The sequence below is a fragment of the Mustela erminea genome, chromosome 8 (genome assembly GCF_009829155.1).
Source record: "Mustela erminea isolate mMusErm1 chromosome 8, mMusErm1.Pri, whole genome shotgun sequence".
Lineage (NCBI taxonomy): Eukaryota > Metazoa > Chordata > Mammalia > Carnivora > Mustelidae > Mustela > Mustela erminea.
Window position 1 is genome coordinate 114,006,142 of NC_045621.1, and position 27,824 is coordinate 114,033,965.

Genomic DNA, 27,824 nt, shown 5'->3' on the forward strand with positions numbered 1-27,824 from the left:
TATTTGTTCTTTGGGTGTTGAGTTTGCTAAGTTCTTTATAGATTCTGGACACTAGTCCTTTATCTGATATGTCATTTGCAAATATCTTCTCCCATTCTGTCAGTTGTCTTTTGATTTTGTTAACTGTTTCCTTTGCTGTGCAAAAGCTTTTGATCTTGATGAAATCCCAATAGTTCATTTTTGCCCTTGCTTCCCTTGCCTTTTGCGTTGTTCCTAGGAAGATGTTGCTGCGGTTGAGGTCAAAGAGGTTGCTGCCTGTGTTCTCCTCAAGGATTTTGATGGATTCCTTTTGCACATTGAGGTCCTTCATCCATTCTGAGTCTATTTTTGTGTGTGGTGTAAGGAAATGGTCCAATTTCATTTTTCTGCATGTGGCTGTCCAATTTTCCCAGCACCATTTATTGAAGAGGCTGTCTTTTTGCCATTGACATTCTTTCCTGCTTTGTCGAAGATTAGTTGACCATAGAGTTGAGGGTCTATTTCTGGGCTCTCTATTCTGTTCCATTGATCTATGTGTCTGTTTTTGTGCCAGTACCATGCTGTCTTGATGACGACAGCTTTGTAATAGAGCTTGAAGTCCGGAATTGTGATGCCACCAACGTTGGCTTTCTTTTTCAATATCCCTTTGGCTATTCGAGGTCTTTTCTGGTTCCATATAAATTTTAGCATTATTTGTTCCATTTCTTTCAAAAAGATGGATGGTACTTTGATAGGAATTGCATTAAATGTGTAGATTGCTTTAGGTAGCATAGACATTTTCACAATATTTATTCTTCCAATCCAGGAGCATGGAACATTTTTCCATTTCTTTGTGTCTTCCTCAATTTCTTTCATGAGTACTTTATAGTTTTCGGAGTATAGATTCTGTGCCTCTTTGGTTAGGTTTATTCCTAGGTATCTTATGGTTTTGGGTGCAATTGTAAATGGGATTGACTCCTTAATTTCTCTTTCTTCTGTCTTGCTGTTGGTGTAGAGAAATGCAACTGATTTCTGTGCATTGATTTTATATCCTGACACTTTACTGAATTCCTGTATAAGTTCTAGCAGTTTTGGAGTGGAGTCTTTTGGGTTTTCCAGATATAGTATCATATCATCTGCGAAGAGTGATAATTTGACTTCTTCTTTGCCGATTTGGATGCCTTTAATTTCCTTTTGTTGTCTGATTGCTGAGGCTAGGACCTCTAGTACTATGTTGAATAGCAGTGGTGATAATGGACATCCCTGCCGTGTTCCTGACCTTAGCGGAAAAGCTTTCAGTTTTTCTCCATTGAGAATGATATTTGCAGTGGGTTTTTCATAGATGGCTTTGATGATATTGAGGTATGTGCCCTCTATCCCTACACTTTGAAGAGTTTTGATCAGGAAGGGATGCTGTACTTTGTCAAATGCTTTTTCAGCATCTATTGAGAGTATCGTATGGTTCTTGTTCTTTCTTTTATTGATGTGTTGTATCACATTGATTGATTTGCGGATGTTGAACCAACCTTGTAGCCCTGGAATAAATCCCACTTGGTCGTGGTGAATAATCTTTTTAATGTACTGTTGAATCCTATTGGCTAGTATTTTGTTGAGTATTTTCGCATCTGTGTTCATCAAGGATATCGGTCTATAGCTCTCTTTTTTGGTGGGATCCTTGTCTGGTTTTGGGATCAAGGTGATGCTGGCCTCATAAAATGAGTTTGGAAGTTTTCCTTCCATTTCTATTTTTTGGAACAGTTTCAGGAGAATAGGAATTAGTTCTTCTTTAAATGTTTGGTAGAATTCCCCCGGGAAGCCGTCTGGCCCTGGGCTTTTGTTTGTTTGGAGATTTTTAATGACTGTTTCAATCTCCTTACTGGTTATGGGTCTGTTCAGGCTTTCTATTTCTTCCTGGTTCAGTTGTGGTAGTTTATATGTTTCTAGGAATGCATCCATTTCTTCCAGATTGTCAAATTTATTGGCGTAGAGTTGCTCATAGTATGTTCTTATAATAGCTTGTATTTCTTTGGTGTTAGTTGTGATCTCTCCTCTTTCATTCATGATTTTATTTATTTGGGTCCTTTCTCTTTTCTTTTTGATAAGTCGGGCCAGGGGTTTATCAATTTTATTAATTCTTTCAAAGAACCAGCTCCTAGTTTCGTTGATTTGTTCTATTGTTTTTTTGGTTTCTATTTCATTGATTTCTGCTCTGATCTTTATGATTTCTCTTCTCCTGCTGGGCTTAGGGTTTCTTTCTTGTTCTTTCTCCAGCTCCTTTAGGTGTAGGGTTAGGTTGTGTACCTGAGACCTTTCTTGCTTCTTGAGAAAGGCTTGTACCGCTATATATTTTCCTCTCAGGACTGCCTTTGTTGTGTCCCACAGATTTTGAACCGTTGTATTTTCATTATCATTTGTTTCCATGATTTTTTTCAATTCTTCTTTAATTTCCCGGTTGACCCATTCATTCTTTAGAAGGATGCTGTTTAGTCTCCATGTATTTGGGTTCTTTCCAAACTTCCTTTTGTGGTTGAGTTCTAGCTTTAGAGCATTGTGGTCTGAAAATATACAGGGAATGATCCCAATCTTTTGATACCGGTTGAGTCCTGATTTAGGACCGAGGATGTGATCTATTCTGGAGAATGTTCCATGTGCACTAGAGAAGAATGTGTATTCTGTTGCTTTGGGATGAAATATTCTGAATATATCTGTGATGTCCATCTGGTCCAGTGTGTCGTTTAAGGCCTTTATTTCCTTGCCGATCTTTTGCTTGGATGATCTGTCCATTTCAGTGAGGGGAGTGTTAAAGTCCCCTACTATTATTGTATTATTGTTGATGTGTTTCTTTGATTTTGTTATTAATTGGTTTATATAGCTGGCTGCTCCCACGTTGGGAGCATAGATATTTAAAATTGTTAAATCTTCTTGTTGGACAGACCCTTTGAGTATGATATAGTGTCCTTCCTCATTTCTTATTATAGTCTTTGGCTTAAAATCTAATTGATCTGATATAAGGATTGCCACTCCTGCTTTCTTCTGATGTCCATTAGCATGGTAAATTCTTTTCCACCCCCTCACTTTAAATCTGGAGGTGTCTTCGGGCTTAAAATGAGTTTCTTGGAGGCAACATATAGATGGGTTTTGTTTTTTTATCCATTCTGATACCCTGTGTCTTTTGACAGGGGCATTTAGCCCATTAACATTCAGGGTAACTATTGAGAGATATGAATTTAGTGCCATTGTATTGCCTGTAAGTTGACTGTTACTGTATATGGTCTCTGTTCCTTTCTGATCTACCACTTGTAGGCTCTCTCTTTGCTTAGAGGACCCCTTTCAATATTTCCTGTAGAGCTGGTTTGGTATTTGCAAATTCTTTCAGTTTTTGTTTGTCCTGGAAGCTTTTAATCTCTCCTTCTATTTTCAATGATAGCCTAGCTGGATATAGTATTCTTGGCTGCATGTTTTTCTCGTTTAGTGCTCTGAAAATATCATGCCAGCTCTTTCTGGCCTGCCAGGTCTCTGTGGATAAGTCAGCTGCCAATCTAATATTTTTACCATTGTATGTTACAGACTTCTTTTCCCGGGCTGCTTTCAGGATTTTCTCTTTGTCACTGAGACTTGTAAATTTTACTATTAGGTGACGGGGTGTGGGCCTATTCCTATTGATTTTGAGGGGCGTTCTCTGAACCTCCTGAATTTTGATGCTCGTTCCCTTTGCCATATTGGGGAAATTCTCCCCAATAATTCTCTCCAGTATACCTTCTGCTCCCCTCTCTCTTTTTCTTCTTCTGGAATCCCAATTATTCTAATGTTGTTTCGCCTTATGGTGTCACTTATCTCTCGAATTCTCCCCTCGTGGTCCAGTAGCTGTTTGTCCCTCTTTTGCTCAGCTTCTTTATTCTCTGTCATTTGGTCTTCTATATCACTAATTCTTTCTTCTGCCTCATTTATCCTAGCAGTGAGAGCCTCCATTTTTGATTGCACTTCATTAATAGCTTTTTTGATTTCAGCTTGGTTAGATTTTAGTTCTTTTATTTCTCCAGAAAGGGCTTTTATATCTCTCGAGAGGGTTTCTCTAATATCTTCCATGCCTTTTTCGAGCCCGGCTAGAACCTTGAGAATTGTCATTCTGAACTCCAGATCTGACATATTACCAATGTCTGTATTGATTAGGTCCCTAGCCTTCGGTACTGCCTCTTGTTCTTTTTTTTGTGTTGAATTTTTCCGTCTTGTCATTTTGTCCAGATAAGAGTATATGAAGGGGCAAGTAAAATACTAAAAGGGTGGCAACAACCCCAGGAAAAAATGCTTTAACCAAATTAGAAGAGATCCAAAATCGTGAGGGGGGAGAAAGGGGATAAAAAGAGGTTCAAAAAGGAAGAAAGAAAAAAAAAGAAAAAAGAAAAAAAAAAAGAAAAAGAAAAAAGAAAAGAATTTAAAAAAAAAAGGAAAACACCTAAAAAAAATGTAAAAAAGAAAAAATATATATATTAGATAAACTAGTAAAAAATCGTTAAAAAAGAAAAAGGTAACAGTTAAAAAAAAAAAAAAATTTTACCCGAAGGCGAGAAAAAAAAAAAAAAATTTTTACCCGAAGGCGAGAAAAAAAAAAAAAACAAAAAACAAAAAATGAAAAAGAAAAAAATTAAATTAACTGCAAGACTAAAAAAAAAATCACAGGGAAAAAGCCATGAGTTCCGTGCTTGGCTTTCTCCTCCTCTGGAATTCTGCTGCTCTCCTTGGTATTGAAACCGCACTCCTTGGTAGGTGAACTTGGTCTCGGCTGGATTTCTTGTTGATCTTCTGGGGGAGGGGCCTGTTGTAGTGATTCTCAAGTGTCTTTGCCCCAGGCGGAAACACACCGCCCTTACCCAGGGCCGGGGTGAGTAATCCGCTCGGGTTTGCTTTCAGGAGCTTTTGTTCCCTGAGCGCTTTCCGTAGAGTTCCGGAGGATGGGAATACAAATGGCGGCCTCCTGGTCTCCGGCCCGGAGGAGCCGAGAGCCCAGGGTCGCACTCCTCAGTGCGCCCTCAGAGAACAGCGCCCAGTTACTCCCGTCTGCCTGACCTCCGGCCGCGCTCCGAGCTCTCCGAGCCTGCGACCAGTTCAAGGTAACACCGAGCTGTGAGCTTACTGTCGGCTCTGTCTCTGTAGCCGGCTTTCCCGTTCCAATACCCGCAAGGTCTGCGACACTCAGACACCCCTGCTCCTTCTGTGACCCTGCGGGACCTGAGGCCACGCTGACCCCGCGTGGGCTTTGCCCCGGTTTAGCCTCTGGAGCGATGTCCCTCAGCAGAACAGACTTTTAAAAGTCCTGATTTTGTGCGCGGTTGCTCCGCCGCTTGCCGGGAGCCGGCCCCTCCCCCCGGGGTCTATCTTCCCGTCGCTTTGGATTCACTTCTCCGCCGGTCCTACCTTTCAGAAAGTGGTTGTTTTTCTGTTTCCAGAATTGCTGTTCTTCTTCTCTTCGATCTGCCGATGGATTTTCAGGTGTTTGCAATCTTTAGATAAGCTATCTAGCTGATCTCCGGCTAGCTGAAGCAGTCTCAGCCTGCTACTTCTCCGCCATCTTGACTCCTCCCTCCTATACCACATCTTCTTGATCCATTCATCTGTTGATGGACATCTAGGTTCTTTCCATAGTTTGGCTATTGTGGACATTGCTGCTATAAACATTCGGGTGCACGTGCCCCTTTGGATCACTACGTTTGTATCCTTAGGGTAAATACCCAATAGTGCAATTGCTGGAACTAGAGCATATCATGCTTATCGAAATAAGTCAAGCAGAGAAAGACAACTATCATATGATCTCCCTGATATGAGGAAGTGGTGATGCAACATGGGGGCTTAAGTGGGTAGGAGAAGAATAAATGAAACAAGATGGGATTGGGAGGGAGACAAACCATAAGTGACTCTTAATCTCACAAAACAAACTGAGGGTAGCTGGGGGAAGGGGGTGGGAAGAAGGGGGGTGGGGTTATGGACACTGGGGAGGGTGTATGTGCTATGGTGAGTGCTGTGAAGTGTGTAAACCTGGTGATTCACAGACCTGTACCCCTGGGGATAAAAATACATTATATGTTTATAAAAAATAAAATAAAAATTTTAAATTTTAAATTTTAAAAAAAGAAGGAAAAAAATAAACAAAATAAAAAGTTAATAGTTAATAACCTCCTAAAAAAGAAAAAAAGAGCCATATAGCTAATACAGAGAAAATCTGAGTAGTCTAGATAGAAAAATCAAACCAGTCCAACATTCTCTTAAGCCAAAACCTAATCCCAAGTAAGGCCCTAACTCACATCAATTCTGTGAAGGCTAAGAGAGGTAAGGAAGCCATCCTAGCAGCAGAAGCCCCCATAGCAATTCCAGGAAGAAAATGAAGGACTAGGAATTTTGTGGGTGGGAAAACCCTAACGTCTGAAACCTCAGCAGGTGACTGGCAGTCTTCCAGCAGCACAGATCTATGAATGAGCATTGTGAGAAATAGGCAACAGACCCACCTTCACTGATTAAGTGAATGACTAGTATATTCTGGGAAATTTGGAGACAAAAGGCCCAGCCTTCTTTACGAGCTCACAGGTTGGGGGTCAGCAGGGCAGCAGGAGAAGACAGATATGCTTACAGATAACTATCATTACTGTTGTCATGTGATAAGTATTATATGGCACAAGGGAGAACAGGATGCTGCTGTCAAACAAACAGCTGCATAGTTTAAACCTGTCATCTTATAAAAGTAGGACATGGGAGTTAAGCTTCTGGAAGACAGCAAAGATATAGATTTTCCCTATTCTTCCTAAGTACAACTGAAAACCCTGAATATAACATCTAAAACAAACATAAGGGGACTCTGAAAGATGGCAGACTGGCTAGGGACCTCAGAACCATAAGAAGGCCAGATGGTGAGCTCCCTGGGTTTCCTGTTTGCCTCCTATACCCTCAACTAGCTAAAGGAAAGAAAGGAACCAATAAATACAAACAAAAAGACCCCCCAAAAAAGCTTGGTCTCTCTACCCAAAAAAACCTTGGGAGGAAAGGGGCAATCTGGCAAGAGAGACCATTTTTAGTCAGTAACTGCTCTACTCCAGTCCAACACTACAGAAGTAACTATGGCTCCACCCCAACTCCCACCAGCAAGGCCAAGTATAGAGAGTAAACCTCCATGTTTGGCAGGCTGTAATTAGGTACCACCTCCCGCATGCCCCATCCCAAGTTGTGTGAGAGAAGGCCAAGTAGGGAGCTAAGAATTTCATCCCTGCCAGATGGAGAGCCAGAACTCCCACCTCTGTCCAGCACAAATCAGATGCCCCTCCCAGACCCACGGGATGAGACCAAGCAAGTACTCATCACAGTGGAAGCTAGTGGGAAGCAGTAGAGAGGACCCTTCCAATTCCCACATAGGCTGGTGTCAGCAGAGACCTGAAGGAGGGCCTAAATTCCCAACCCTCCTGACAAGGTGGTGACCGAGCTACCCAGGTGCCCCTCCAGAAAGGTTTTTAAAGCAGCTATCATAAAAATATTTCAAGAAGCAATTATGAACATGTCTGAAAAAAATTTTTTTAAAAGTCTCCACAGGGGCGCCTGCATGGCTCAGCTGTTAAGCGGCTGGTTGCCTTTGGCTCAGGTCATGATCCCAGGGTCCTGTGATCAAGCCCCACATCAGGCTCCCTGAACATCCAGGAGCCTGCTTCTCCCTCTGCCCTTCCCCCCTGCCTGTGTTCCCTCTCTCACTGTGTCTCTGTCAAATAAATAAATAAAATCTTTAAAAAAAAAGTCTCCACAGAAACAGAAAATCTCAAGAAAAACAACACAAAGATTTATACACATATTCATGTATTTTCAAGATTTAAAAAATAAAAATTTTAGAAAAAATTATATTAAAAAAATACAATGAATAAGCTTAACAACACAACAGAGATGACAGAGAAAAACAATCAGTAAGCAGGAGTATAAACTGGAGAGAAAATAGATTGATGAAAAGAAAATGAAAGAATCTGAGACATATGGGATCTAACATCCATGTCATCAGTTTCAAAAGAGAGAGGGGATGGGACTAAAAAAATATTCCAGAAATGATGGCCTAAATTTTCCCAAATTTAGCAAGAACCATAAACTTATATATTCAATAAACTGAACCAAACAAAATAACCCCCCCACCTCAAAATCCATACCAAAACACATTATAATCAAACTTCTCAAAACTAAGGACAAAGATAGGTGCCTGGGTGGCTCAGTAGGTTAAGCAACTGCCTTCGGCCCAGGTCATTATCCCGGAGTCCCTGGATCGAGTCCCACATCCAGGTACCTGCTCAGTAGGGAGTCTGCTTCTCCCTCTGATCCCCCTCTCTCATGCTCTCTCTCTCACTCTCTCTCAAATAAATAAAATCTTTTTTAAAAAATCTAAGGACAAAGAAAGAAGCTAGAAATAAACAATGCACTACATACATGGGGGAAACAAAAAATTTAAATGACAGCAGATGTGTCCTCAGAAACCATGAAGGCCAAAGGAAACACCACACACTTGTCAAATGTTCAAAGACATAACAACTCAGAATTCTATACTAGTGAAAATATCCTTCAGAAATGAGAATAAATCAAGACATTCTCAGATGAAGGAAAACTAAGAATTTGTTGCCAGCTAATCTGTCCTAAGGAATGGCAAAAGGAAGTTCACTAAACAAAAAGTAAACAATTAAAAAATGGAATCTTGAAATATCAAGAGATAAAATATAGTCAGAACAGAAGTATATCTTCACATCTTGACATTTCTAACAAGTCTGACAGCTGAAGCAAAATTTCTAATACCATCTAATGTGGTCCTCATATATAAAGGAAATGTGAACACTTAACTTTGAAAAATATATATTTATGAATAACACAATAACTAGAGCAACCACTAAAAAAAAATACAAAGAGAGACAATCAAGAAACATTATAGATAAATCAAAATGCAATTTTTGAGGCATATGGGTGGCTCAGTTGGTTAAGTAAGCATCCAACTCTTGGTTTGGGCGCAGGTCATGATGTCAGGGTCATGCAATCAAGCCCCAGCTTTGCTCAGCTTTGCTCTCTGTAGCATCTGCTTTGGATTCCTTCTCTCCCTCTGCCCCTCCCCCACTCACACACTCTCTTCCCCTCTCTAAAATAAATAAATCTTTTTTAAAAATGCAATTTTAAAACATGTTCAAATAACTCACAAAAAGCTTAAGAAAAAGAACACAGAGAAATTTTTAAAAAATAACCAAATGAAAACAGAAAATAAAATGACATATTTAACCCTAACATATCAAAAATTACATTAAATGTAAATGGTCTAAATATGCTAATTACAAGGTAGAGGTTTGTCAGATATACAGGTAGAAATGACCTAATTATACGCTGCCTATGAGAAACTCACTTCAAATACAATGATATCTGTAACTTGAAAGAAAAAAGATGGGAAGAGATACTATACAAACAGTAAAAAGTAACAAATGTGGCTATATCAATATCAGATAGAACATACATCAGACAAAATTACCAGAAACAAAAAGAGACATTACATTATAATAGACTTAATCCACCAACAAAATATAAACAACAGAGTTGCACATATAAGTTAGACAATTTAAGGAAAAGGACCAATTCCTCAAAAAGTACAAATATGAAATATGAAATAGAAAACACTATTAAGTATTTATTCCCACAACTATTAAGAAATTAGAATTTGTAATTAAAAATATCCCAAAAAGAAATATTCTGGCTCAGACTGTTTCACTGGAGATTTTATGCATTCATTGATTGGAAAACTCAACATAATAAAGATGTCAATTCTCCCCCAATAAACTGGATACCTAAGTTCAAAACAATTTCCATCAAAACCTATCAAGACTTTGCTATAGATTTAGACACTTCATATGGAAAGGAATGTAACCAGAACAGTTAAGGGAATTCTGAAAAGGAAGAATAAAGTGGAGGATCAGTCTATCCAATCTCAAGACTTTTTATACAGCTACAGTAATCAAGTCTGTGTGGTGTTAGAGGAAGAAAAACACTTAGATCAATGGGACTGAGCAAAGAACTGAGAAACAGACAAACACAAATCTCTGATTTTTAACAGAGATACAAAAGCAATTCCAGGAAGGACTACAAGTCTTTTCAACAAATTATAGTGCAATAATCAGACATCCATATTAAAAAAATGAACCTTAACTTAACCTAACCTTAACTTAACCTAAAAAATCAACTCACAATGGAAAACACTTAAGTGGAAATCCTGGGACTATAAAACTTTCAGAAAATAGTATATGAGAAAACCTTAGAAAACCTGGTCTGGTAAAATGTCAAACATGACAACAAAACCATGAACCATAAAAATTGAGAAATTGGGACTGCATGAAAATTAAAATTGTGAAAGGTACTGTTAAGATGTCTACATGCTATTGAGCAAGTTAAAGACATGAGGTGACATTTTACTGAACAGGATATATGATGGCAAATAAGAACATAAAAAATGGCAACATTACCAACTATTAGGGAAACACAAATTAAGATCAGAATGAAATATCACTATACACCTATTAGAATGGCTAAAATTAAAAAAAAAAACAATGACAACACTTACGCTGGGAAGGATGCAGAGAAACTGGATTACTTGTCAGTAAATGGTAGAGTCATTCTGGAAAGTAGTTTGCTAGCTTTCTAAAAAACTAACCATATATTTACCAGACAACAGATCAAGCAATTCCCCTTTGGAGCACTTTTTTCCAGAGAAATAAAACCTTATGTTTGTACAAAAACCTGTAAATGATGAGTCTTCACGGGGGGTTTATTGGTAACAGAACTCTGAAACAACCCCAACAGATAAATGCCCCTCAATACATTTTTAGTGTATGTGCTGCCAAAGCGAGCACAATGCCCCTCAATACTTAACGGGGTACACGTGCAACAATCTGGATGGCTCTCAGGGGCACTGTACTAAGTGAAAAATACCAAAAAAAAAAAAAAAAAGGATCACATGCTGAATGACTCAATTTATGTAACACTGCAGAAACGACAAAATTATATAAGCAGAGAACAAATCAGTGGCTAACAGGAGTTAGGAAAGAGGAAGGAAGATGTGACTATGTAAGAGTGTAGAAGGAAGATTTTGTGAACAGCATCGTATGATGATTGAGGATCTGATTACACAAATCTACATATACAATAAAATGACACAAAACCAAGCATAATAAACACTGTGCCAATTTTAAATTCCTGGTTTTGATTTTATCTAACATGTAACAACTAGAGGGGACCTGGGTGAAGAATTCATGAGATCTCTACATATTATTTTTGCAACTTCCTATAAATCTATAATTATTCAAAATTAAAAGTTAAACAAAACAAAACATAAGTACCTCCCACAAACAGAGACTTCTATATGTAGCAATGAATACTTGGCACTTCTATCTAGGAGATACTCCCAAGGTATTTGTTATGTGATTTTTTTTTTTAAGGTTTTGTTTTTTCAAAATAAAAGAAGCTTTTTTTCCTGATTATAAAAAGAATTCAAGTATTTGAATTCTCATTTATTAATTCATTAAGTATAAATCATAAATCATCAATATCATATTACCAAACTGTCATTAACATGAATCATTTTCAAGTCTATCTTTAAAACAAAATGTGAATACAAAGATTGTAAATTTTATGAAAGAAAACAATAATCTGGCTTTTTTCGTTGTTTTTTTGTTTTTTTTTAAGATTTTATTTATTTGCCAGAGAGAGAGAGAGAGCAAGAGAGTACACATAAGCAGGCAGAGACGCAGGCAGAGGCAGCGAGAGAAACAGGTTCCCTGCTGAGCAAGGAGCCCGATGCGGGACTCGATCCCAGGACCCTGGGATCATAACCTGAGCCAAAGGCAGCGACTTAACCCACTGAGCCACCCAGGCGTCACAATAATCTGGTTTTTTTCTTAAAAGTTTAAAGAAGAAAAGGGCTGAGTACATTTCTAATTTCTCTAATAGTGGCTCAAGGTTCTTTTTTATTTCTTAAAAAGGAGAGTAGCACAGAGACCCCCAACTTCCCTTCACTTGGATTCTGAAATGCCACGATTCACTCCCTACCTCCAGGGTTGGTGCGGCATAGGCTGTGTAAGGAGGTGGGGAAGAAGCCACAGCTGTTTCATCATACAGGACATCTGAACCAACATAAGCCTATGAGAGGAAAGAGAGAATGAAAGAGAGCTGTCACAAAGCAACTGCAGGCTCTTGGGATTCTATGTATATATCCTTTTTACTTAGCAAATTCTTAAAAATCAGAACAGCAAATAAAACAGTTCTGTGAGAAGTAGTAAACAGGAGTATCTCCCTACCATTCCCTTTCAACCCTGCACTCTAAGTGTCCTTCGAATTTGGGAGGAGGAGGTCCTCTTCACCAATCTGCAGGTGACAAGAACAGAGCCCTCACCCCAAAGAGACCAGAGAGACTCACATCACCCAGGCCTTTTCAAAAATGTTGTACCACTCTCAACAACCCTTTTGTTAAATAAAAATCCTACAGCCTGAAATGCAGCAGTCAGATGTTGTTCTACACACAGCCTGGATTTTGCATTAAAAAAAAATCCTCCGTTAAATTACTTCCCAAGGGAAGAGAAAAATCAATGCTCTCATTTAAAAAAAACTCCATACAAAGAATCATCTAGGATCTTACTCCCAACTATATGGATCATTAATACTAATTTCAGCCAAAAAGAAGATTTTTATGAAAGAAAAGTTAACTGAAGTTGCACAGTAGCCTTAAGAGGAAGAAATGTCTTAGACTAACAGGAATAGGAAACAAAGTCATTTGGATATTCAGTCTTTTTTACTTTCTTTTCCCACCTGTACAAATTATCTTTTAAAAGTTTCATCTACCTTCTTCTTTTCTTCCTAAAGAGATAAAAGAAAAAATAAAATCCTGTCTAAAGAATAAAAGTGCTGAGGACAGATGTTGAGTGCAAAGTTGTTGCCTTGATTCTCTGACAGAAACAAGCATGGCATTACGAATACCTATAAATGGGGTTTAACTGTTTCAGCAACCTCAGAAGCAGAACTGGAATTAAGTCCAAGTCCCAAAAATGCTTGTTTCACAAGGCTGAGATGTTATGCCTAGAAGGGACTCTGTTGTCCTTTTGAGCCATCCCTGTAAATCACAGAACTCAAAGTGTTGCAAAATTTTCTGAGATACAGACGTTTCTGGAAGGTAACACTGGAACCAGTGCTGCCTATATTAAGAGGGGCCCTTCCTGCTTAAAAGGTTTGACAAAATCTAGCTTGCTCTCATTATCAGTGAAAGGTGCCCCACCCCGCTATGTCTACTCAGCCATCGCTGGATGGCCAAGACACCCATCTCCATTTCCCTTTCCTAACCCCCCACCCTCCCATTTGTTACAGCAAACTAGGTGAAAATGTTACTGGTGACTGCCATTAGCAACTTACTGTATTTGTTCTGGAATCCTGGAGTGTAAATTTCCAGGCCCTGAAGAAAAGAAAAAGGGATGTTTTATTCAAGGCAATCCAACATCTATTTCAAGGATTCTCAAACCTGTGTTGGCATAAAAATTTCTGGAAAAGCTTGTTTCAAGAATAGGTCTTCAGTCCTTACCCCAAGACCCCACTCAATCAAAGCATTTCAAACATGCACAAGAAACACATAATATGCAAAAAATATTTATCTATGGTACATATACTATATATTTAAAGCATGCCCTATTACTACAGTTTTTGCTTTACTCTTTAGTAAATATAAAAATGCACCATGCTTACTATATTGCAATTTGCTTTATCAATTTATGTCACACAGATGTGCATTTGTTTTTTAATGGCTACATAATGTTCCATGATGTGAGATTTAGATTGTCAGGTTTTCTGTGATTGAAAATAATGCCTGCTTGAGAAACTGGCACATGTCATGTAAGTTTAAGGTATATAAATAATGTGATGATCTGAATATATATATATTTGTGTGTATATATATATATATATCAAAATGATTACCACAAAATTTTATATATATATATATATATATATATATATATATATATATATAAATGATTACCACAGTTAAGATTAACACCTTCACTCCCTCACATAGCTGCTTTTCTATTTTTTCTGGTGATAACATTTTAAATCTACTTTGTAACTTGTTCAAGTATATAATAAAGTATTTTTTATAATCACCATACTATATAATTAGATGCCCAAAACTTATTCATCACATAGTTGAAAGTTTGTACCCTTCAACCAACATCTAATATCCCCTGACCATTCATTCCACTATCTATTTCTAGGAATCTGACTTTTTAAGATTCTACCAGTAAGTGAGAACATAAAATATTTCTCTGTTTGACTTACTTCACTTAGCAAAATGCCCTCAAGGTCCACCCAAGATGTTGCAAAAGGGAGGATTTCAAGGTGCCTGGGTGGCTCAGTGGGTTAAAGCTTCTGCCTTCAGCTCAGGTCATGATCTCAGGGTCCTGGAATCGAGGCCTGCATCAGGCTCTCTGCTCAGCAGGGAGCCTGCTTCCCTTCCTCTCTCTACCTGCCTCTCTGCCTACTTATCATCTCTCTCTGTCAAATAAATAAATAAAATATTTAAAACAAAAAAAGGGGGGGGTGAGGATTTCCTTCTTTTTTTCATGACTGAATTCTGTGTCTCTGTGTGTGTGTGTCACATTTTCTTTGTCCTTTCACCCATCAACAACTGCTTAGGTTGTTTCATGTTTTGGATACTGTGAATAATGCTGCATTGAACATGTGGGTGCAAATATCTCTTCAAGATAATGATTTCGTTTCCTTCAAGACATATCCAAAGAGGGACTGCTAGATTAAATGGTGGTTCTACATTTAGTTTTTTGAGGAATCACCATAACATATCCATAGTGGCTTGTACCAATTTACATTCCTGCCAACAATACACCAGATTCCCTTATCTCTACATCCTCACCAATGTTTATCTTTTGTCCTTTTGTTAATAGCCATTCTAGGAGGTGTGAGGTAATCTCATTATGATTTTGATCTGCATCCCTGGTGATTAGTGATGCTGAGCATCTTTTCCTTTTGGCCATTTGTATATATTTGGAAAAATATCTATTCAAGTCCTTTGCCCATTTTAAAATAAAACTGTAGGGTTTTTCTGCTATGAAGCTATACAATCTCCTTATATATTTTGGATACTAAGCCCTTATCATGTAGAAGGTTTACAAATATTTTCTCCTGACTGGGTGGCTCAGTCACCCAGCCACTGACTGGGTGGCTCAGTCAGTTCACATAATGATCTCAGGGTCCTAGGGCTGAGCCCCGTCAGGCTCCCTGCTCAGCGGGGAGTCTGGTTCTCCCTCTCCCTCTGACCCTCCCTACCACCCATGCTCTGTCACTGATATATAAAATACTAAAAATATATTTTTTCCTCCCATTCCATAGGATGCCTTTTCATTTTTCTGATTGTTTCTTTGCTGTGCAGAAGCTTTAGAATTTGATGTGGTCCCATGTGTTTACTTTTGCCTTTGCTGTTTGTGCTTTTGGTGTTCTATCTAAAAACAAACAACAAAAAATCACTGCCAAGACTAATGTTAAAGAGTTTTTTCCCCAAAACTACCATTTTCTTACACCATAAACAAAAATAAACTCAAAATGGATTAAGGACCTAAACATGAGACCTAAAACCAAAAAATCCTAGAACACAAGCAGTAATTTCTCTGACATCAGCCACAGCAACTTCTTTCTTGATATATCTCCTGAGGCAGGGGAAACAAAAGTAAAAATAAACAATTGGGACTACATCAAAGTAAAACGCTTCCCCACAACAAAGGAAACAACCAACAAAACTAAAAGGCAACCTACTGAATGGGAGAAGATATTTGCAAATGGCATATCTGATAAAGGTTAGTATCCAAAATATATAAAGAACTTAATAAAACTCAACACCCAAAAAGCAAATAATCCAATTAAAATAGGGAAGAAGACACGAACAAACATTTCTCCAAGGAGAAATCCAGATGGCCAACAGACACATGAAAAGATGTTCAACATCACTCTTCATCACGGAAATGCAAATCAAAACTACAATGAGATATCACCTCACACCTGTCAGAATAACTAAAATCAACAACACATCAAACAAGTGTTAACAAAGATGTGGAGTAAAAGGAACCTTCCTTGCACTGTAGGTGGGAATGCAAATGGTGCAGCCACTATGGTAAACAGTATGGAAGTTCCTCAAAAAACTAAAAATGGAACTACCCTATGATCCAGCAATTGTACTACTGAATACTTACCCAAAGAATATGAAAACACTAATTTGAAGAGATACATGCACCCCTATGTTTACTGCAGCATTATTTACAGTGGTCAAACAGCAGCACAAGTGTCCATCAATAGATTAATGGATAAAGAAGTGGTGTGTGTGTGTATGTATGCATATATGTACACATGTGTGTATGTATATGCATATATACATGTATGTGTGTATACAGACTCATATGTATATACACACGCATATATACACATGTACACATACAATGGAATAATATTTAGCCATAAAGAAGAATGGGATCTTGCCATTTACAACAATATGAATGGAACTAGAGAGTATTATGCTAATCGAAATAAGGCAGTCAGAGAAAGACAAATACCATATGATTTCACTCATTTGTGGAATTTGAGAAACAAAAGAAATGAATAAAGGAAAAAAGAGAGACAGAAAGACAAACACAAACCAAAAAGCAGAGTCTCAACTATGGAGAATAAATGGATGGCTGCTAGAGAGGAGGTGAGTGGCAGGGACAGGTTATATTGGTGAAGAGGACTAAGAGTACAACTTATCACAATGAACACCCTGTAATGTACAGAATTGCTGGATCACTGTATTGTATGCCTGAAACTGATATGTTAACTTACAAGAATTAAAAAAAAAAAAAAAAAAGACAAGGAGCTTTTTCCCTTTTTTCTTCTAGTAATTTAACAGTTTAAGGTCTTATATTTTTTAATCCATTTTGAATTAACCTGTGTGAGTGGTCTATGACAGCATTCCCATTTCATTCTTTTACATAGGATTATCCGGTCCTCCCAGCACCATTTACTGAAGAAAAACTGTCCTTTCCCCATTAAGCATTCTTTGTTCCCCCATCAAAAATTATTGACCATACAGCTGACTGGCTCAGTCAGAAGAACACAGGACTCTTGATCTCAGAGTCATGAGTTTGAGCCACACACTCACTAAGTGTAGAAATTACTTAAATAAATAATAAATAAACTTTAAAAAACATATGTTATTGACTATATATATATGCGTTTATTTCTGGGCTCTATTCCATTGGTCTATGTGTCTATGTTTATGCCAATACCACATTGTTTTGATTACTATAGTTCTGTAATAAAGTCTGAAATCAGGAATTATGATGTGTCCGGATTTGTTCCTTCTTTGGCTATTCAAAGTCTTTTGTGGTTCCCCTTGAATTTTAGGATTGTTATTTGTACTTGAAAAATGTCAATGAAACTGATAGTAACTACAATGAATTTACAGATGGTTTTGGGTAATAAGAACATTCTAATGATATTAATTCTTCCAATCCATGAACACAGGATATCTTTCCATTTGTCTGTGTCATCTTCAATTTCTTTCATCAATGTCTTGTAATTTTCAGCATACAGATCTTTCATCTCCTTCGTTTAGTTCATTCTTAAGCATTTTATTATTTTTAGTGCTATTACAAATAAGATTTTCTTTTTCAGATAGTTCCTTTCAGATAGTTTCAGATAGTATAAAGAAGTGCAACTGATGTTTGTATGATGGGTTTATATCCTAGAATTTTACTGAACTCAATTATTAGGTCTAACAATTTTTTGGTGGAGTCTTTAAGATTTTATTTATTTGTCAGAGAGAGAGAAAGCATGAGCACAAGCAGAGGGAACAGCAGGCAGAGGGAGAAGCAGGCTCCCCGCTGAACAAGGAACCTGATGTGGGACTCAATCTCAGGACCCTGGGATCATGACCTGAGCCGAAAGCAGATGCTTAACTGACTGAGTCACACAGGCATCCCTCTTTAGGGTTTTCTATATAGAAAGATCAAATCATCCATAACAGAGATAATTTTAGTTCTTCCTTTCCAATTTAGATGCCTTTTATTTTCCTTCCTTGCCTAACTAATTTGGTTAAAACCAAAGTGTAGTAGAACAGAAATAGTAAGAGTGGAGTAATCCTTGTCTTATTCCTGATCTTGGTGGGAAAGCTTCCAGCCTGTCACTGCTGAATATGTTGGTTGTGGATTCGCCACACATGAAAACTATGCTACTGTTAACATCCTTATTACCTTTGCACCCTTATGTAAACATTTCTATAGTAGAAGGATAGTCATTTTACTACCTCTTTGAGTTAAAAGCTTTGCGAAGTTATTTTCAAGCTAAGCTATTTTCAAACATTCTGGTTTTCTAATAAATGCAGTTAAGTTGCAAAATTCCCTCAAGAGATTTATAAGCAGCTTACTATTGCATTCATTTTGCTAAAGGGTATCCTATTGGATTGTTCAGATACCGTATATGGATTTAATACTGTCAGGTAGGAGAGTCTCTTATGGTCTAATTCAGTTCTACTATTTCAGCAAGTTTTTCTTGCACTGAATTTCTAACTACCTTCTTGGGTTCTGTACTTTCCAGACATCAATAATCTTCCTGATAAACTCTTTAAGTCTTTCTAACGTAATTCTGATCTTTTCTCTAAATTGTTTAATCTTTTCACCCAACTTTCCCTGAGAGTATTCCCAAGTCTTTCCTTCATGCCAATGATTCATTTTTTAGTTGGGCTTGTACCCCAGGGAAGGGAGATTTGCACCCCTTAAGATTATAAAATGAATGGGAGATATGCCCCATGACAGACCTTCTTGGCTACTCAGATGCAAAAAGGCACAGAAGAAACATAAATTCCCTCTCTTAGGCAGTTTATATTCTAATAAAAAGAGACAAACAGGATAAACAAATAGCTAGTTAGGTTGTAAGTATATGTGTATATGTGTATGATGTAAGGGGGGTTTATAATTTTAAATATGGTAGCCAGGAAAGTATTCTTGGAAAATTCAATTGTTTTGTGGGTTTTATTTTCCTATAGATGAGGAGCTTTTTCTGAGGCTTACATTTTCCTTTTTATTTTTCCTTTACAGTATATTTGCCACAACACTTCTTTGCACCTTACTCATGTTTAACATGGGAACTGATACCTAAAACTTCTATTTGCTCTCATATAGTATGTGTTACTTCTTTTCGACACCCTCCTACTTTGTCTATTGGTAACCCCACCTCACTCCACCCCAGTAACAGTGTGATAAATAGGTATTACCCTCAACTGATTTTCTGTAATCAGAGCAAACAATGGTGGGAGAGAAGAAAATTTCTTGTGACACCGAGTAAGCCCTTTCTGAAAAATCTGGCCTCTACACTCTTCTGAGCATATTCTTTTGAATGTCTCATGCCAGGGCTCACTTTATCAGCCAAAGAATTATCCTACTACTGTGAGCTTTGAAATCTTCCAGGGCTGGAATGATAAGTAAGCCCTGGAATGATAAGTAAGCCCTCCACTCTCCACTGGGGTACCAGGGATATCATATTCTCAAGGGTTTTTCCTTAGCTTTCCCAAAAAGCTTACTCTTTTAATCAATATCCTTCCAGACTGCAGAGTATTACTGAAACTTTGCAAGACTTAAATTAACTCCTCCTGCTACTACTTCTGGTAGCTGGAGGTAAAAACAATGAAACATCTCAACAAAATCTTTCTTTCAACAAAAATTTCTTTCTTTGGCCATCACTCTTTATAGTTGGTGCTTGAAGCTGAACTTCTTTGTCTGTTACCGCTAAAAAGTTTCCCCTTCATTTTACCATTTTTACTCAAAGGTCTCAGTTATAGGTTGAATTCTGTCCCCTGCCAAAAAATAAGCTGAAGTCCTCATCTCTAGTACTTTTGACTTGTTTAGAAATAAGGTCTTGGGGTGCTGGATTGTGTAGTTAGTTGAGTATTCAGCTGTTAGTCTCAGGATCTTGAGATCAAATTCCACATAGGGCTCCATGCTCAGCCCGGAGTCTGCTTAAGACACTCTCTCCCCCAGCTAGAGTGTATTATGCAAGGCAAAACAGGTCAGTCAGAGAAAGGTAAATACCATATGACTTCACTCATGTGTGGAGTTTGAGAGGAATGCAGGGGAAGGGAAGGACAAATAAAGATGAACACAGAGAAGGAAGGAATCATAAGAGACTCTTAACTTGAGGAAACAAACTGAGGGTTACTGGAAGGTTGTTAGAGGGGGTGGGGGTTGCATGATGGGCATTAAGCAGGGCACTTGATGTAATGAGCACTGGATGTTATATGTAAGTGATCAATCACTAAATTCTCTTCCTGAAACTAAGAATACAATATATGTTAACTAAATTGAAATAAAAAATAAAAAAACTTTTGCTTTAACTCTATGAACACTCTCTAAGTGGGAACACTGCTTGGGGATTTACCTGGATCTGTGCTCCCTCAACTGCAATTCTTTAATACCAAATAAATGTTCATTTGTCCCTAAAAAAAAAAAAAAAAAAAAAAACCTCTCCCTCTCCTCTTCCCAGGCACATGTGCACACGCACTTTCTGTCAAATAAATAAATCATAAATAAATGAATCTGAAAAAAAGAAAAAGGAAGGAAGGAAGGTCAGTCTTTACAGATGGACTCAAGATGAGGTCATACTGAATTAATGTAGATGGATACTTACTCTACTACAGTTAGTGTCCTTATAAGAGAACATCTGGACACAGACACAGGGAGAATGCCTTATTACAACAGAGGCAGAGATTGGACTGATCCAATGGCAATCCAAAGAATGCCAAGGATCACCAGCCACAACCTAAACTAGGAAGTGGTAAGGAAGAATTCTTCTCAGGAGTCTCAGAGGGAGCATGGCTCTGCTGACACGCCAAGCTCAGACTCCTAGCTTCCAGAACTGTGAGAGAATACCTTTGTTGTTTTAAGGCACCCAGTTTGTGGCAGCCACTCTCCTGAAACAATCTTCTATTTACTTTTTTACCTTCCTGAGTCATTTTATTTCAAATTCTTGTTAACAGACTATATAGTTAGACTTTATATTTTTTACCCAATCACGAATCTTATTCTTTTTAAGGGGAATTTAACCAGTTCACATTTACTGAGATCATAAACATCATTGGTCCAATTACTGATAATTCCAGATATTTTTGCCACTACATTAAAAAAAAAAAAAAGTCCCATGTGACACCTCAATGTACAGCAGAACAGAGCAGTTAAGAACACAGGTCTCTGGAGACAAAGTTTCAAATCCTGAGTCTAGTCTACTAGCCTCTAAAACCTTGGCAAGTATGGTAGGCAGAATGATGTATACATCCTAATCCTGAAAAGCTGCGAATGTTACCTCACAGGGCAAAGGGGACTCTACAGCTGTAATTAAGGTTAAGGACCTTGAAATGAGGAGATTACCCTGGATTATCCACGTTGGCACAAACTATTCATTAAGTTCTTAAAAGCATAAACCCTTCCCCACCTGCAGAGAACCAAAAAGATGACCACAAGAGAAGGCATGGCCCAGAAGCCAAGAAACGAGGAAATCTCCAGAAGCTTAAAAGACAAGCAAACAGATTCTCTCCTAGAGCCTGCCGACACTTAAGACCCAGTGTTGGACTCCTGACCTTCCGAAATGCAATCATAAATTTGTATTGTTTGAGCCACTGTCAGGGTAATTTACTACAGGAGCATTAAAAAAGTGATATGGGGGGTACCTGGGTGGCTCAGTTGGTTAAGCATCTGCCTTTGGCTCAAGTCATAATCTCAGGGTCAGGGGATCATGCCCTGCGTCAGGCTCCCTGCTCAGCAGGAAGACTGCCTCTCCCTCACCCTCTGCCACTTCTCCTACTTGTGCTCTTTCTCTCTCGTTCTCTCTCTGACAAATAAATAAAATCTTTTAAAAAAAGAAAAAAAAAACAGTGATACAGGAAGTTACTTAACCTCACTAAGCCTAAGTTTCTTATAACAAGAATAGCACCTACCTTATAAGATATAGTGAGGATTAAATAACATATATAAAGTAATTAGCACAGTGCCTACTGCCGGGTAAGTGTGCAATATACATGTTTAAATTGTTAAGTAGTAATAATATAAATCCAGTTTATTAAAAGGTAGCAAACTGGATTTATGTGTGGTCATTTCTCCATCAGTCTAAAGGAAAGCTGTATCTCTTCCAGAAAGTATCGTTTAAGATTTACTGCTTGATATAAATCAGAAGAGTGTAAAAAAGCAGATATATGTGGTATTTAAAATAAACTCTGTAAGTTTAGCATGGAATAAATGTTTATATTGAAAATGAACATATACGTGAAATGTGGAGCAGGCACTCTGACAAACTGGCCTGGATTGTATGTAAATAGTCACCTAAATATAAAGATTTTAATATAAATGAACATTACAATATTTGGTTAGTGAATTCTTACAACGTCCAGAGTTAACTCATAAGGGTGGTACAGAGTAGCCAAAAAAAAAATTTCCCCCCAGTTTTTGTTTTTTGTTTTTTTAAGAAAGAGTTAGCTTGCATGCACTTGTGCTTGGTCAGAGAGGGGGAGAGTGAGAATCTTAAGCAGGCTTCACACCCAACATGGAGCCCAACACAGGGCTCAATCTCATGACCCTGAGATCATGACCTGAGCTAAAATCAAGAGTTGGATGTTTAACCGAAGGAGCCACCTAGGCACTTCCTCACCTCCAAGTTATATTTAGCCAGTGTTTTCAAGATTCTGATTCAACTTCACTGCCAATGTTAACAGGCTGAGAACTGATAAAGCTGGGTTTTCTTCCTTATGGCTTGATATCCCTTCTTCAAAGATGGCAGATGGAGCAAGAACCACCAAAGGAAGGAAAAGACTGAGTAACAGAGATGTCAGTGCTTTTTTAAAAGATACTTACATAAAAAGAACAAGATTTAAGAACCCATTCAACTACATCCATTACCCAATGTACATCTAGTAATGAAAAAGAATGCAAAGTGGCTATATACTAATACTCTGTCATTCCCAGTATAATGGGATCTCGCCTGCACAGCTCTAGAGAAGCAGAAACTAGGACAAGGGTTGTTAGGTATGGAATAATGCCCTGTTACATTTGTTTCACATATCCTCTGAGTCACTTATTCTGCTGCCTGAAGGAAAACATTCTCATACTTCTCCCTTCTGGAAATTTCCTTGACTGGAAATTAAAACACAACAGTTTTTAAATTAAACACATAAAAACTCAAAACTTACAAACAATCATCTGTGCTTTCTGCACAAAGACTGATAGTTTTCCCATCTCGGCAAACAATCTGCAGCATACAGTCTTTTGGCTTCCCATCTGGAGGCTGAATATCTGAAAAATAAGTAGAATAAGGCAGTATTTATATAGTTTGTTTTAAAGGATTTATTCTACCTAACAACTCAGATAAGCAAAAGACCAGTACTTCAGAACATTCCAATAATAAAACATCTTTGCCCTGCTCTACAGAACCAAGCACATGAATCACAACTCTGTTCCAATTAAACTTTCTACAGGAGGGGCGCCTGCGTAGCTCAGTTGGTTAAGCATCTGCCTTCAGCCTGGGTCATGTTCATAGGGTCCTGGGATGGAGCCCCACATCAGCCTCCCTGCTCAGCAAGGAGTCTGCTTCTCCCTCCCTTTCCCTCTCCCCTCACCCATATGCTCTCTCCTTTCCTCTCTCTCTCAAATACATAAAGTCTTTAAACAAATAAGTAAATAAAAATAAATAAATAAACTTTCTGAAGGAAGAACAAGCAGGCCTCTTCTAGAGGGCAATCCATATACTGAAATGTACAGAACGGCCCAGACATTAGAAGAATAAGCCCCAATGAAAAGCGTTACTGAGCATCAGATAACAAAATACTTTTTGCTTTTATTCACAGGAAATACTAAACTGGATCACTGCTTTAAAAGTGAAAATCATACTTTTCAAGTAGCTCTGTGTACCAAGAAATAAGGTCTGTGATATTTGAGCCTAGCGTAGGGTAGATATTTCAACAGCTAGCCCATAGATACTTGTGTTTCAAGAACTAACATGCAGGGGCAAGATGTTACAACAATGGTTATTACTAGCAGATAGGTCATTTTTTAACTCTTTATTTCAAAAACTATTATATAGATCAGGATGCTTCAAACATCAATGTTTACTAAAACAGACACTATTCCAACACAAAAACAGAGCTAATAAACAGGGAAGTCTATATATGCCCTTAATTAGAAATAGAAAAGTCTATACTTATTAAAAATGTATTACTTTAAAATGAATAAAAAGAATAATTCCAGGAAGCCAAGGCATCATGGATTAAGTAACTGACTGGTGGTGTCATCAATAAGATGCCAGTTTCTGAGTAACAAAACCTGTACTACCTAGGGTGGTTCCATCTTTCTTGGGGATCCCAGCAGTCTGGTTGTTCTCCATCACTTTCTCCATAACAGAGCAAGGAATGTGGACTGCTGGGTCTGATTCAGTTGAGAAAATTAATCTGCCCCAACCATATGATTCATGATCCAAGTATATGGGTGCCCACTGTGGTTACCTCCCTTCTTTGATAAAAGATGAAACCCTTCTTTGGTCTGCCAATGAAAGCAAAATGAGAAAGGAAGATGATTCAACTCCCACCATAAATGGTCAAGGGTAGAGGACAGAAGTGGGCCACAACAGACTCACTTACCCCAACACTCATGCCCGATGCGGATATTGATGCAGTCTACTGGCATATGGATCTTATCCTCAACACTATGCCGAGTTTGATCATCATAATAGATCAGGTGACCATCTGACCACAGGTCAAACCAATTCTTCTTCCAACGCTTCAAAATAGTACCTGAAAAAAATGGAAACGCATTGGTTTTGAGCCAAAAAAGCAAGGACTTCATTCTCTAGTTCACAGAAAACTAAAACAAAGGAAACAAAGGAAACGTTCCTCTGGCCCCCTAAGTATGCATGCATACAGCTGCCCAAAGTTGCTCCAACAAAATGGAGATGAAAGCAGACTCCAATGGCATAAACACCTATGCTATACCAGGCTACATGCAGCTTACACTAAAGATACTAAGAATGCTGCCAACTTAATAGTCCCCATTTTTTTTTTAAAGTTTGATAAAACCTTGATTTTGATAACAAGTGTTGGTGAGGATATAGAGAAAAAAGAACCCTCATATGTTGGTGGAAATGTAAACTGGCAGAGCTACTATGGAAAACAGTATGGATGTACCCCAAAATATTAAAAGTAGAAATACCATATGGACTATGAGAGACTGAGGACTCTGAAAAACAAACTGAGGGTTTTGGAGAGAAGGGGACTGGAGGGATGAGCCTGGTGGTGGGTATTAAGAAGGGCACGTATTGCATGGAGCACTGGGTATGGTACATAAACAATGAATCTTGGAACACTGAAAAAAATAAAATTAAATTAAGATGTTTAAAAAAAAAAAAAGGAAATACCATATGGTCTAATAATTCCACTACTGTTTATCCAAAGAAAACAAAAACACTAATTCGAAAACATATAGTCACCATGTTTATTGCAGCATTATTTACAACAGCCAGGATAAGGAAGAAACCTAAGTTGCTAAGTGTCCATTGACAGATAAATGGATAAGAAAGATGTGACATTTACAGACAATGAAATATTACACAGTAGTAAAAAAAAGGATGAGACTGTGCCATTTGTGATGACATGGATGGACTTAGAAGGTATTGCGCTAAGTGAAATAAATCACACTGAGAAAGACAAAACCACATGATTCCACTCAATGTGGAATCTAAAAAAATAAAATGAATAAACAAACATTAAAAAAAAGAAAAAGACACATAAATACAGAGAACAAACTGATGTTTGCCAGATGGGAGGGGGATGAGGGATGGTCAAAACAGAGGAAGGATAGTGAGAGATAGAGGCTTCCAGTTATGAAATGAATAAGTCATGGGAATAAAAGGCACTGCACAAAGAATACAATCAATGATATTGTAATAGTGATATATGGAAATAGATGGTAACTATGTTTGTGGTGAGCATAGCATAATAGAGTTGTACACCTGAAACTAATGTAAGACTATGTCAATTATACTCAAAAAATTTTTTAAAAACAAAAAGTCCTTCATTTTAAGCAAATGAAACATCTAATATTTAATTTTCCATGTAGCGTATCAAAACTTTCCCAGTAGTATATAACTTTGCTAATGATCAGAGAACAATGGACTGTGAAGTCTTTATGTACAAAGTATATGAAGTATATAGAGAAGAGTAAAGCCTTCCTCTTTTGAAAAAATATGTTTGTTTTTTTCTCAAAGAGCTTTCACATATATTCTTCTTTACCGTTCATCTTCCCTTAAAGCCCATGGCGTGGGAGGGTCTCCCTGCCTCAGACAGACACAGAAGCAGGTTCAGACACTGGGTGTACCCACAGCCAGGACACTGACTCCCATCCTGAATGCATCTGTCCTGCTACCTCACACATCCTATCAGTTTAAGGAATTCATCCAATCATTTGTATTCTTGGACTAGGCACTTCACTTTATGAAAATGAAATTTCCCTGTCAGACAAAAAGGCCAAGTCAGTCACCCCTACTCCTTCCTCACACCCAGACACTACCTATTACATCCTTCATTCCTGTTAGATCCCACCCTTCTTGGCCATTGTGCACAAACCCCATTCCATGTACCTCTCCTTTTGCTCTCCTAGCCATTACTGGTGATAACAAAATATGTACCATATCACCCTTCCAAATTTCTTTCATCTATCAGGCAGCCTCCTTGCAAAAAGGGGCATCCACAGCACTGTCCCAAACTGATAAATAAGTGACATCAGCATCCATTTGATTGGCAGCCCCTTGAGCTATACAGAAACTATCAAACAGAGCTGCCCAAACATATAGACGGGATCACCAGTTTAGGGAGTTCTACGCAAGTATCTCACCTGCCACCTAAGCCCTGACTGCAGATTTCCAATTTAGGCTGTCCTCCAGAGTCCTAAAGGTCTGTGTGGCAATGGCAACAAAAGGAATCCTCTAGACCACTATGCATACCTGTAACCATCTGTGTTTATACCCAGTGAGTATAATAAATCTCACCTCATCTTATTTTATTATGATCGACAGTTCTGGTTTTTGCAAAGGAAAATCAACCCACAAATTCAAAGATGGGGAAATGGAGTAAGTTTTCTGAATATACATTCAAGACTGCCAATGGACCAAGAAACTAGAAAAGTCTGTACAATTTTTTTTTAATATATCTATTTTGTGTATGTCACACATAGGCAGTGATGGGAGAAGGGACAAAAAATAGTCCAAATGGTCACTGTTCATTTATGTTGCCAGAACATTTACATTGAGTCATGGTGGAGAAAGGAAAGCTTGTCCTCAAACAAGGACACAGCAAAGCCTAAAAAGAAAAGCAGAGGATATCCGAAGGGCCAGGAAAGGAAGGTACATCCTCAAGGTCTCCACAAGCAAGGCTCTCCACATCCCCTAACAATTTAGGGAAGAATGGAATCACAGAACCCAAAACAAAGAAACTTATATTAAGACTGGGGCTAGACTCCAATATGCCAGGACTTTCTTTTTCAGGCCAACACTGCTCTATCTATTCTTAGAATATAGAACTGTCACAGACCTTGAAAGGACACCTGGTTCAGTTCCAGGTCTAGGAATGTAGAACTAGTGACAGGACAAATAAGCTGAAGGCTTGTCTCCTAGTAGAAAGTGTATCAATGTTGAAATGACACAGTCCTGAATCTCAATACAGGTTTGCCACCCACAGTGTTAAGTTACCTAACATCACTAAAACTCAATTTCTTCAACTAGAAAGCAGG

At 38.1% G+C, this 27,824-nt stretch overlaps 1 protein-coding gene across 4 annotated transcripts in view; it reads right to left on the bottom strand.

The window, feature by feature from the left end:
* The window catches only part of PLEKHB2 (pleckstrin homology domain containing B2), a 56,712-nt gene that overhangs the window by 12,874 nt on the left and 16,014 nt on the right, over positions 1-27,824 (bottom strand). For 3 of the 4 annotated variants that reach the window (XM_032354032.1, XM_032354029.1, XM_032354030.1), the window contains 4 exons: positions 24,683-24,835; positions 23,240-23,342; positions 13,393-13,432; positions 12,040-12,129 (listed from right to left, as the gene is read on the bottom strand). In XM_032354032.1, coding sequence (XP_032209923.1) covers positions 12,040-12,129; positions 13,393-13,432; positions 23,240-23,342; positions 24,683-24,728 — 279 coding nt within the window. In that variant the 5' untranslated portion in view covers positions 24,729-24,835. The remainder of the gene's footprint in view (positions 1-12,039; positions 12,130-13,392; positions 13,433-23,239; positions 23,343-24,682; positions 24,836-27,824) is intronic. The other variant, XM_032354031.1, reaches the window with a different exon arrangement.